Below are 12,143 nucleotides of genomic sequence, written 5' to 3'. Positions count from 1 at the left end.
GTGATGGAAGTCTATTATTTTGTAAAATATTGTTTATGATATTGAAATATTATACTTTTCTTTATTCTTTTACTCTCTACTTTTCTTTGCATTTTTTCTCTTTCTTCTTTACTTTTTCTTTCTGTTTTATTGGATATTATTCTTAATGGTTTTGTTTTGATGTGTTTACTTTGCAATATAACAAAAGATTAAAATTAAAAGGGGAATAAAGAGACGTGCATTCATATAACTCTCCCTGCCCTTTCCCGTTTCCCTAGGACCGCAGCAGAAATGAGTTCCTGGGTTTCCCGCATAAACCTGGTGGCTGCCATGTTCTCCTCGCCACCCTTCCCAGCAGCTGTGGGCTCCCAGAGGAAGTTCATCCGGCCAGTTCTTCCGACGGCACCTTCCAAGAACTCCCTGGTGTGTGTCCTGGGCCTCCCTCAACAGGCTGCTTTGCGGCTGGTGCGCAGAAATGGCAGGATGGGGGGATTTGGGGTGGGCATCAGAGCGCAACCCATGGGCTGCCCCAAACCCTTCTGTGACTCGCTCCCCAGCTGCAACCTCCTGCGAGATTCTGGGCAGGTAAGGCTGAGCAACAACCTGTTCTTCTTGCTGCAGGAGGACCAGCACTTTTCCCATGAATCCTGGATGGACCAGGTGTCAGATGACCTATTGGAGCACCAGCGGAACCTGCCCAGCAAGCGAGGCCGGGGCCGCGACCTGGAAGAGTATCAGCTCAAGAAGGAATATTTGCTCTACGAGGTGGGCAAGGACCAGGCCTGTCTTTTGCAGGGGGCGGGAGGGGAACCTGCAGAGGATGCTCCCACTGTACTCCTCCCCACTTTGAATGGTCAGAACACCTACCGTATTTTTCGCTCTATAAGACACACTTTCCCCCTCCTAAAAAGTACAGTGGTGCCTCGCAAGATGAAATTAATCCGTTCCGTGAGGCTCTTCGTATAGCGGTTTTTTCGTCTTGCGAAGCAAGCCCATTGACAGCGGATTAGTGCTATTAGCGGTTTAGCGGCTTTTAGCGATCAGCTGTTAAGCGGCTTACCAGCGGATCAGCTGATAAGCGGCTTAGCGGCTTAGGAAAAGGGGGGGGAGGGGAAAAAACCCGCAGGAACTCGCAAGACATTTTCGTCTTGCGAATCAAGCCCATAGCGAAATTCGTTTTGCGAAGCGCCTCCAAAACGGAAAACCCTTTCATCTAGCGGGTTTTCCGTCTTGTGAGGCGTTCGTCTTGCGGGGCACCACTGTAAGGGGAAATGTGTTTGCGTCTTATGGAGCGAATACAGGCGGGAGGCTCTGCTGAGCGCTCCCTTTAAAGAGCCTTACACACGCTCCGCATGCTCTTTAAAGGAAGAGGCTGCGCGCGGCTATGCCATAAGCCAGGACAGCAAGCGGGATCCTGGCTTCTGGGATTCAGAATATTTTTTTTCTGGTTTTCCTCTTCCAAAAACTAGGTGCGTCTTATGGTCTGGTGCGTCTTATAGAGCGAAAAATACGGAACTTGTAAAAATATACAGTGGTACCTTGGCTTACATACGCTTCAGGTTACACACTCCACTAACCCAGAAGTAGTGCTTCAGGTTAAGAACCTTGCTTCAGGATAAGAACAGAAATCGGGCTCTGGCGGTGCGGCGGCAGCAGGAGGCCCCATTCGTTAAAGTGGTGCTTCAGGTTAAGAAGAGTTTCAGGTTAAGAACAGACCTCCAGAATGAATTAAGTACTTAACCCGAGGTATCACTGTACATAACTTCTCCAGGGCAAGGTTTTTACGAATGAAGAGTTTGCATGTTGTTGAGGTCTTTCCTGGCTGGTTTGCTCTCAGGCTGCTGGCTCCGAGCTTTTCCTTATCCAAATGTCTCCTCGCAGTCCTGCGGTCTTTTGCAACCTTCCCCAGTGAGTGCAACACATCTGTCTCAATAAATTTCACTACTGCTCCTTTGAAAGAAAGAGAAATCTGCCGTTACCTGCCACTGTTGAATGTGGTTATGTACCCTGAGCATAAGAGCAGTTTTGACAGTGGAACGGACTCCCTCGAAAAGCGGTGGACTCTCCTTTGTTGGAGGCTTTTAAGCAGAAGGAAATAAGTAGCTATCTCATCTTTAAAAGGCATCCGAAGGCAGCCCTGTTTAGGGAAGTTTATAATATTTAATGCTGTATTGTTTTTAACACTCAATTGGAAGCCGCCCAGAGTGGCTGGGGAAACTCAGCCAGATGGGCGGGGTATAAAAAATTATTATTATTATTATTATTATTATTATTATTATTATTATTATTATTGATTTGGGGGGAGCCAGTGTGGTGTAGTGGTTAAAAGCTTGTAATCTGGTGAACTGGGTTTGCTTCCCCGCTCCTCCACATGCAGCTGCTGGGTGACCTTGGTCCAGTCACACTTCTCTGAAGTCTCTCAGCCCCACTCACCTCACAGAGTGTTTGTTGTGGGGGAGGAAGGGAACGGAGAATGTTGGCCCCTTTGAGACTCCTTCGGGCAGTGATAAAGCGGGATATCAAATCCAAACTCTTCTTCTTGGAAGGCCACCTGTCAGATTCTCCAGTTGTGATTCCTGCATCGCAGAGGGTTGGGCCAGACGACTCTTTTGCGGTGTCTTCAAGCTCTAAAGCTTTGATAATTACCGTGGTACCTCAGTTTACAGACACTTCAGGTTACATACACTTCAGGTTACAGACTCCACTAACCCAGAAATAGTACCTCAGGTTAAGAACTTTGCTTCAGGATGAGAACAGAAACCGTGTGGTAGCGGCAGCAGCAGGAGGCCCCATTAGCTAAAGTGGTGCTTCAGGTTAAGAAGAGTTTCAGGTTAAGAATGGACCTCTGGAACGAATTAAGTTCTTAACCGGAGGTACCACTGTACGTGATTTTAGACTACAGAAACATTAACTATGGACATACAGTGGTGCCCCGCAAGACGAACGCCTCTCAAGATGAAAAACCCGCTAGACGAAAGAGTTTTCCATTTTGGAGGCGCTTCGCAAAACGAATTTCCCTATGGGCTTGCTTCGCAAGACGAAAATGTCTTGCGAGTTCCTGCGGGTTTTTCCCCCTTTTTTCCCCCTTTTCCTAAGCCCTAAGCCGCTTATCAGCTGATCCGCTAAAAGCCGCTAAACCGCTAATAGCGCTAATCCGCTAAGCTGTCAATGGGCTTGCTTTGCAAGACGAAAAAACTGCTATACGAAGAGCCTCACGGAACGGATTAATTTCGTCTTGCGAGGCACCACTGTATTTTGCATCCTTAATCCTGGGTGAGAAAGAGAAGTTGGGGAGAAATCCTCCGTTAACAGGATGAACGTTCTCCCTGGTCCCTGTGTGTGAGGGGCGCCTGCCCTAGTTGACTCCCTCAGGTGCTGCCGGCCAGAGGCGGCCTTCCCCTCCCCACCCCCCACATGACGCCCTGCCTTCTTTTGTCCCTTTGTGCAGAAGCGCCGCTACGAGATCTACGTGAGGCTGCTGGAGGTGAAGCTGGCCGGAGAAGACACAGAGGACCTTGACCAGTGGGAGGTCCGGCTGGGGGAGGCGGGCGAGTTGCCGGCCGAGGAGGCCTGCTTGTCCCTGCAGAAGTCCCACTCCAGCCCCTCCCTGAACGTGGACGGGCTGCCTGCGGGGGTCAAGGTGAAGCGGAACATTTCTGAGCGCCGGACAGTACGCAAAATCATCCCCAGGCGCAATAAGCACTTGCTGTGACGCCCCCCCCCCCCGCCCTCCAGTGTTGCCACCATCGCCCTCATTGGAGATGGGAGGCCCTTCTCTCTTTCCCTCACCCATCCCTTTGGGTGCCATCCTTCGAAGCCCAAAGTGGACACACGGTACGAAAGGAGGAGCGCTGCCCTCTGAATCGGCGCTTGCAGAATTTGGACTCCAGGTGGCGCAACGTCTCAAGAAACAGATGGGCAGAGGCTGTTGCGGGCACAGTCTCCAGGGCATCGCCCGCACCACCCGCCTTCAAGGCAGAGACTCAGGGAAGTGGCCTGCCTGCTGCTGCTGGGCTCCGCTTTCGGGGGCTCGGCCTTCTGCTGCCTTAATCCCAGTCCCTCATTCCTCAATCGCTGCCACTGGGCAGCTGTGACCTTTGTGCAATAAACAGAGATATGCAGGGACTCAGACTGGATGTTGAGGGCTGGTGGGGAGGTGGAGCGGCTCCCAGGACCCTTTTGCCCCAGAGGGAGAGGGTGCCTGGGGAGAATTGAAGGCCTCTCACCCCCAAACTCCTAATACAGTGGAACCTCGGCTCCCGAACGCCTTGGGAGCTGAACGTTCCGGCTCCTGAATGATCGAAAACCGGAAGTGATTGTTCCAGTTTTCAAACATTCTTTGGAAGCTGAACGTACGGGTCCACTTCCACAGCTTCCGATTGGCTGCAGGAAGTTGCACCTTGATTCCCGAACCATTTTGGGAATCGAATGAACTCCTGGAACGGATTAAGATTCCACTGTAACTGATCCCAGTGTCTTCATGTAGATACCAAATACAGTGGTACCTCGGGTTACATACGCTTCAGGTTACATACGCTTCAGGTTACAGACTCCGCTAACCCAGAAATAGTACCTCAGGTTAAGAAATTTGCTTCAGGATGAGAACAGAAATCGTGCTCCAGCGGCACGGCAGTAGCAGGAGGCCCTATTAGCTAAAGTGGTGCTTCAGGTTAAGAACAGTTTCAGGTTAAGAACAGACCTCCAGAACGAATTAAGTTCTTAACCCGAGGTACCACTGTAGAACTGTGATTAGTCCCCCACAGCGCCCCATAGCAGAGCTGCCAGGGGGCTAAAAGGCACTATCCCAGTGCTCCTCTCTGGACTCTACCCTGAACATAGGATTGGAGCAAAGTTGCTCTCCTCTTGTCCCACTCTCTGCAGAAGTCATCCATCAGGGTAACCAAGGCTGACTTGGTTCCGTGGCCAGATCCAGACCCAGATTGGAATGGATCTAAATAATTGGTGTCCTCCGTGAATGTTTGCAGCTGCCCCACCCCTGCCCCCCCTCCACCACCTTTGCCTAAAATGGGGTGTTTGCAGCTAGTTGATAGTTGCTCCCATCCAACAGTCCAGAACCGGTTTCTTTAGGCAAAGTCACACTACGGCCGCTTTCAGTGCAGCAGGGACTAGTGAAGAGTTAGCCACGCTCTGGAACCAACCAGTCAGCCCCTCTGTGCTAGATTTAATGAACCAGGAAGGGTGAGGGGGCACACAGTCACATTGCCGCCAGCACCTTGCCCACACCAGCTGATTGCATAAGGTGAAACTGGTCCCACGAAACACCCGCAACAGCTGCACTGGGTATTTTAACCGCAGGTGCGACAAGTACAGAGCCAAGATCACTCCAAAGTTGAGCAATCTTTATCCTCAAAGTGTGTAGCTGGTTGGTCGCAGCGGGTCTCGGAGCCTTCACCACAATAGGAATCAGAAACCTCCGCAATGTCCAAAATAGGTCCACTGGCCGGCTGCAAGAGGACGCAATAAAAAAGGGACCCCTGACCATTAGGTCCAGTCGTGGCCGACTCTGGGGTTGCGGTGCTCATCTTGCTTTATCGGCCAAGGGAGCTGGTGTACAGCTTCCGAGTCATGTGGCCAGCATGACTAAGCCACTTCTGGCGAACCAGAGCAGTGCACAGAAACGCCATTTACCTTCCTGCCGGAGTGGTACCTATTTATCTACTTGCACTTCGTGCTTTCAAACTGCTAGGTTGGCAGGAGCAGGGACCGAGCAATGGGAGCTCACCCCGTCTCGGGGATTTGAACCGCCGACCTTCTGATCGGCAAGCCCTAGGCTCTGTGGTTTAACCCACAGCGCCACCCGCGTCCCAAAAGGATGCAATGCAATGCATTGCAAGCTGCCAAATGAGACTTTAGTTATGCAGCCCGCACTGCCTACCAGAACGGAAGGCCCTGAACCCAGGAGCAACCACAAGCAGTTGAGAGCGGTGGTGACCCTTTCCCCATACCCCTTCCTCCCCCCCCCCCAGATTTGGGGAAGAGGCCTTGTACCCCTTGTGTGTGGCACAGAGGGGCCAGAGCAGCTGCTGTTGGGGGCAGGCACAGGTACGTCCTCCGGTGGCAAAGTGGCTGGCTAGCTGGCTCCAGGATCACCATTGCAATGGGGGGCAGGAGTGGCACCCCCTCCCTGTTCTATCAAAGTCTACTATGAGTGGGTGGACAAGGGGCATCTCATAGAGGTGACAGGAGTGGCTCAGAGGGAGAGGGAGCGACTGGAGGGGCACTAAGAGTTATTCTGACTCGGGGGGGCCACTAGGGGGCGCATTGGAAGATGGCCGACAATACCATCTCTCCGACCCACACGGGGTAATTAAGAGGCTGTTATGGGAGTAGGCAGCCTCCCTTGTTGCCCCAAGGAAATGGGGAACACTGCCCTTGCCTGCTGTGCCCATAAATCACCCCCTAATTCGAAAGAAGGGGGTGAGGGCCCTAGGCAGAATGCTCCCATGTGGACCTCGGCTCTCCTGGACGCTGTCTCTGATCGCGCACTAGTTGCAGCAATTTGGAATAATTACAAAAGAAGCAAATGCACATATTTCAAGTGAAGAAGGGGAGTGAAGTCTGCTAATTTAAGTGACCTCCGCGAAAGAAGACGACGGGCTGGAGAAACAGGAATATTTTACGATGAAGATACACCAAAGGCGGGGTATGTTGACAATGGGGCTGAATGGGGGGAGGGACCTTTTTTACTTTCCTTCTATGTGATTTACAAGAACCCCTCCTCATTAGAACCGTCGGTTGAACTGACCCAAGCAGGATGATTAAGATCTGTGTGGAGATAAACTTTAACCAAAAGTATGCTTTATGGAGATCAAGAAGCAATAAGAGCTTTTGGGAATGGCGCAGCAATTAATTCGGAGTCGCCATCTTGCCAAAGGATTTATAGCCGGGAGGAAGAATGGACTTGGTTTTCAGACTGCATTCCTAGTGAATCTCCTCAGAGGTTTTGAGAAAGGAGGCAGATTGGTGAAGATTAATGACGCTAAGACTGTTTTGATGTATGGAAGTGATGTTATATGGAAAACGTCTGGATATGGCTACTGGATAAAAGAATAATAATAACCACGCAGGATTACAAACTGTTCTAACCAGCTTGCGGAGACTGTCAGAGGTCACAAAGAGAAAGGAAAAATATATGAAAATAACAACAAGAGATGTGAAAAAATAATAAGAAAGGACTGGATAGTACTGTGAACATCATAAGGTTAGATTTGTGGACATTAAAACAGCAGTAAGAAGCCTTCGGAACTTGAAATATGGGTACCCCCAACAAAAATTTAAAATTCGGCTGTGTAATTTGGAATTTATGTAATTTGGTTTGATCTGATGTTGTCAGAGCTGCGTGATTGGTCGGTTAATAAAAATTATTCTTAAAAAAAAGAGAGTTATTCTGACTCTGCTTAGGGACCCTCGATCGCTGCCTCGGATTGGTTACTGTGGAATCCAAAGTAGCAGCAGCACTGATTGGTTCCCCTGGCAAGGGCTGTAGGGTTCACAAAGGCGGAACTGGCCATTCCTTTAACCGGAGCGAGGAACCTTCCTGGCCCCCGAGGACAGGAAAAAGACAGCAAAAGAATAGCAGGCTGGAGTCGGACCCCCCCCCCCCCAACAGCCACAAAACCCGAAAACCCAGACTGCCGCTTTTAACTTTAAGAAGCAAAGCTCCGCTGTCTCTTTCAAGGGTTCCCCACAGAAGTCAGGAGCTTCGGTAGCCATTGGCTACATTAAGCAAGCCGGGAGAGCAGAAGAAGCTCTCTGAGCCTGTGCAAAGTGCCTCCCGCGGAAGGAGCGCCTTCTAGGCAGCCGCGGCCGCCCTCCTCGAGGGGCTTTTCTCAGGCGCGCCGGGCACAGAGCGAGCGCAGCGGCGCCGTCGAACCTCTGCCGCCGCCGCCACTGGGAGCGCCTGTGCGCCCAGGGCGCAGCGGCTACCCGGACGCGCCCCGGGAAGCCCAGCGCAGGGCGCGGTCGCCGGTGCCGTCGGGGGACAGTCCTGGCCCGGCAGGCTCCGCTGCCTTCTCCTCCTCCTCCTCCTCCTCCTGCCCTCGGCGGGCGGCGCGGCAATTCCAGCTGCCGCCGTTGCAACCAGGACGGAGGCAATGATCCTTCAAATTGCCACATCTGTATAATCTGCCTTTGATTTTCTGCTCCATGAAGTTTTATTTCCGATTGTTCCTCTCCCCGGCCGCGGGGGCTTCTTCCGCTCTCGGCCGACGGGGCGTCGCCTTCGCGCCCAGCTCTTTTCCCCGGGGGCCGCCCAGCAAGGCTAAGAGAGGGGTCGCCCCCGACCCAGGCTCCCGGGTCGCGGTACCTTCCGCAAGCCCCCCGGCCCGGTTCTATGGACAGCCTCACGGAATCCACCATCTCAACCTCTCTCCTGCCTGCAGTTTGGGTGCCTGGCGGAGGGTGCCTGTTTCTAGCCCACAAAGGGCCGGATTTGGCCCAGCGGCCGCCAGCCGCTGACTCTTCCTTGTTCCAGTGGCGCAGGCGACCCCGACAGCTCCTCCTGCTCCAGTCGCGTTTCCCGCAGGGAAGCTGATTCCCTTGGCAGCTGCTGACTCGGAGGTTTCCAAAGCACATTAAAGCAGCGTTCCAAACTGCTTGAAAACAGGTCAGATCACCAGCCCACCGAGCTCAGTTCTGACTGCAATGGCTTTCAGTGGCTCTCCAGAGCCTTACCTGGAATGGAAAAGCCACCTGGGACCGCCTACATGCGATCTATCACTGAGGCTCCACCTGAGTGTACAAAGTCAAGCTAAACCTGAGTGGCCTGGATAGCACCTTCTCATCTAGAATTCACAGACTCCAGCTCTCCTGCTGTGACATCTAAATTCTTAGGTCCCAGGGATGACATCCTTCCAATTCCCAGCAGAAACCTGATATGACCAACCATAATAAAACCACTAGGCGTATTTGCTACAGCTAAGCAGGGTCTGGTCTGGTTTCAAATTGGATGGGGGACCCCATTGAAATTCCTGCTTTGCAGGGGGTTGGACTAGATGGGTCCTTAATTCTGTGATCAAGAGTGGGGTTGCTAATCCACAGTGCCAAATGTCTTAAAACAAGTTTATTTACTCACTTCCTTTGAAAGCACTTTTGTGGAAGATGAATGACAATTTGTTCAGAGATCAGGAGATTATTAAGAAGGCCCAGAAAGCATTGAAGGACTATTTTGAGATAAATATGAACACTACGGTGGAAAAAAGAATTATTTGGGATGCAAGTAAAGCTGTGATGAGGGGGTTCTTGATACAACAGAATGCTGCAAGGAAGAGGACACAAAACAATAGAAAAGATAAGATTTTGGAGAAAATAAAAGAATTAGAGAAGAAGTTAAGATCAAACCCGAAGTCCCTGCCGATCTTGAGAGAAATCAAACTCTATCAAGCACAATATTCTAAACTGATAAATCAGGAAATAGAGTGGAAGATTAAATTAATGAAACAAAAAACCTTTGAATCGGCAAATAAATGTGGGAAACTGCTAGCTTGGCAGTTGAAGAAGAGACAAAAATTGAATACAGTTACAAATTTGGAAATTGAAGGAAGAAACATTCAGAACCCCACGGAGATTAGAAAGTGTTTTCAGAAATATTTCAAAAAATTATATACCCAAGGGCCGCAGAATGAGGTCGAGATTAAACAATTTTTGGAGAAAAATGGACTTAAAAAGTTGTCACAAGAAAATAGATCTCTCCTGAACAGTAAAATAACATGTCAAGAAATTGAACAAGCCATTCAAAACATGAAACTGGGCAAATCTCCAGGGCCAGACGGGCTAACCTCCAAGTATTATAAGATATTAAAAGACCATTTGATACAACCACTGATGGAGGTTAGCAATGAAATTATGGAGGGGAGGAGGGCGCCGGAATCGTGGAAGGAAGCTTTCATCACATTGATACCAAAATCGGAAGCTGAAAAGACACAACTTAAGAACTACCGTCCCATCTCCCTTTTAAATGTGGATTACAAAATATTTGCAGATGTTTTGGCAAGTAGACTTAAAAAAGTTTTAAACGAAGTAATTCATAAAGATCAGGCAGGCTTTCTCCCAGGTAGACACATGTTTGCTAATACAAGGAACATTATTGACATCTTGGAACTTTTGCAAACTGATATAAACACAAAAGCAGTGCTAATCTTTATAGATGCGGAGAAGGCCTTTGATAATATCTCTTGGAAATTTATGAAGGGAAATTTAAAAGAAATGGGAGTGGGTCGGGGTTTTGAGAATGGGATTGATGCAATATATTCAGAACAAAAGGCTAAATTGATAGTAAACAATGTGGTTACTGAAGAGTTTAAAATTGAAAAAGGAACACGACAAGGCTGCCCGATTTCCCCTTTGTTATTTATATCAGTTCTGGAGGTGCTCTTGAATATGATTAGAGGGGACCGGTTGGTGGAAGGGATTCAGGTCGGAGTGAAACAATATAAACTTAAAGCTTTTGCAGATGACCTAGTTCTGACCCTGCAGGAGCCAGAATCTAGTACAAAAAGAGTATTACAACTTGTGGTGGGATAATGAGCTGCTTGTGCGTTGAAACTCGATCCCTCAGAGCTCACTCAGTGTAGTGAAACCCTGCCTTGAGAGGAGCCCTTGAGCATGGCTCCCTCAGTCGCTGGTAGAATCTGACAGTGGGCGTTTGCGGAAGCGTTTCCAACATAAAAGCTGTTTCACAGACATGCGCCTCCTGGATTCCCTGCGTGACAGTTTCCGGCGGGGGGTGGGAGTCCTTAAGGGCTGTTCTGATACCTCCTCGCTGTTCCCACTGGAAGTATCCCAGAGCCTCCCCTCCGACTCCCTTTCCTTTGGAGCTCCCGCACTCCCCCTACTGGTTCCCTCTTCTGCTGAAGAAGAGGCTCTCCTATTCTCCTGAAGCCTTCTCACCACCTGTCCTTCCGATGGCAGTTCCCTGACATCCACCTCCCCCCCAGGGCCCCCTTCACCCCCTCCCGCCTCTTCTCTTACTGGCGGCGAGGACGGAAATCCCTGGAAGGAACTCCCCTCATCCTCTGAGGATTCAAACACTTCTAACCACGGCCTACCGCCTCTTTCCCCCTCTTCCTCTTCTTCGTCGGAATCTGTTTCCACCTCCACTTCCGACTCTGGGAACCCTTCAAATTCCCCTTCCTCATCTGTAGTCCCGAAGTGTTCCCTCCTAAACCTTGCCACTGGTTGTGGTTTACTTGGGAAACGCCGATGAAACGTTTCTATTAAAATCTCGTCTTTAACTTCCTCTGCCGGTACCCATGCGTTTTCTGACTCTTCCTCCCCCTCCCATTCTACCAAGTATTCCACCTGATTCCCCTTCCACCTGGAATCAATGATCCCTGCCACATCCATGTTGCGTTCTCTCTCTTCTATGACGGGTGTCCGGGTGACCTCCCTCTCATGTTCCCCCCACTCACACCCCTCTCTGTAGGGCGACAGTAATGACCTGTGAAATACTGGGTGCAATTTCATGTGACTGGGCAATCGGAGTTTGAATGCTACTGGGTTGACCTGCTGTATGACCTCAAAGGGTCCCAACCGTTTGGGTCTCAATTTCTTACACCCTCCCTTGAACGGCAGTCCTTGGGTGGATAGCCACACCCGGTTACCCACCCTTATGGTTTCGCCTTCCCTCCTATTTCTGTCAGCTTGCTTCTTATATTCTTCTTTGGCTTTCTCTAAGTTGAGTTGGAGCTGACGGTGGATCGCTTCCATCTCTTCAACAAAATTTTCCGCTGCAGGTACACTCCACCTTCCCCCGCCCTCTCCTGGAAACGCCCGAGGATGACACCCATAATTGGCTAGAAAGGGACTCATCCCTGTGGACACGTTCTCCGCGTTGTTGTAGGCAAATTCTGCCAGAGGTAACCAGTCCACCCAATCCGTTTCTCTGTCCTTTACATAACACCTCAGATATTGTTGCAAAACCCCGTTTGCCCTTTCTGCTTGCCCATTTGTTTCTGGGTGCCTGGCGGTGGAAAAACTTACCTCCACATGCAACATGCTCATTAGTTTCCTCCAGAACCTAGAAGTAAATTGTTTTCCTCTGTCGCTCAAAACCCTCAAGGGGGCGCCATGCAACCTAAAAATGTGCTCCACAAACAACCTTGCGGTTTCTTCCGCTGTCACTGCATGTGAACAAGCTATAAAGT

The 12,143-nt window shown here is 50.2% G+C and overlaps 1 protein-coding gene across 2 annotated transcripts in view; it reads left to right on the top strand.

Annotated features, from left to right (window-relative positions):
• The window catches only part of PSD4 (pleckstrin and Sec7 domain containing 4), a 31,677-nt gene extending 27,573 nt beyond the window's left edge, over positions 1–4,104 (top strand). For both annotated transcript variants that reach the window (XM_079987451.1, XM_079987450.1), the window contains exons 14-16: positions 258–402; positions 601–744; positions 3,428–4,104. In XM_079987451.1, the coding sequence (XP_079843577.1) occupies positions 258–402; positions 601–744; positions 3,428–3,691 (553 nt within the window). In that variant the 3' untranslated portion in view covers positions 3,692–4,104. The remainder of the gene's footprint in view (positions 1–257; positions 403–600; positions 745–3,427) is intronic.
• Positions 4,105–12,143: the final 8,039 nt, after the last annotated feature.

Source organism: Podarcis cretensis (assembly GCF_951804945.1).
Source record: "Podarcis cretensis genome assembly, chromosome: 8".
In the NCBI taxonomy this organism is placed as follows: Eukaryota; Metazoa; Chordata; class Lepidosauria; order Squamata; family Lacertidae; genus Podarcis; species Podarcis cretensis.
The sequence above is the reverse complement of the archived record's forward strand: the minus strand, read 5'-3'. Positions and strand labels throughout refer to the sequence as shown.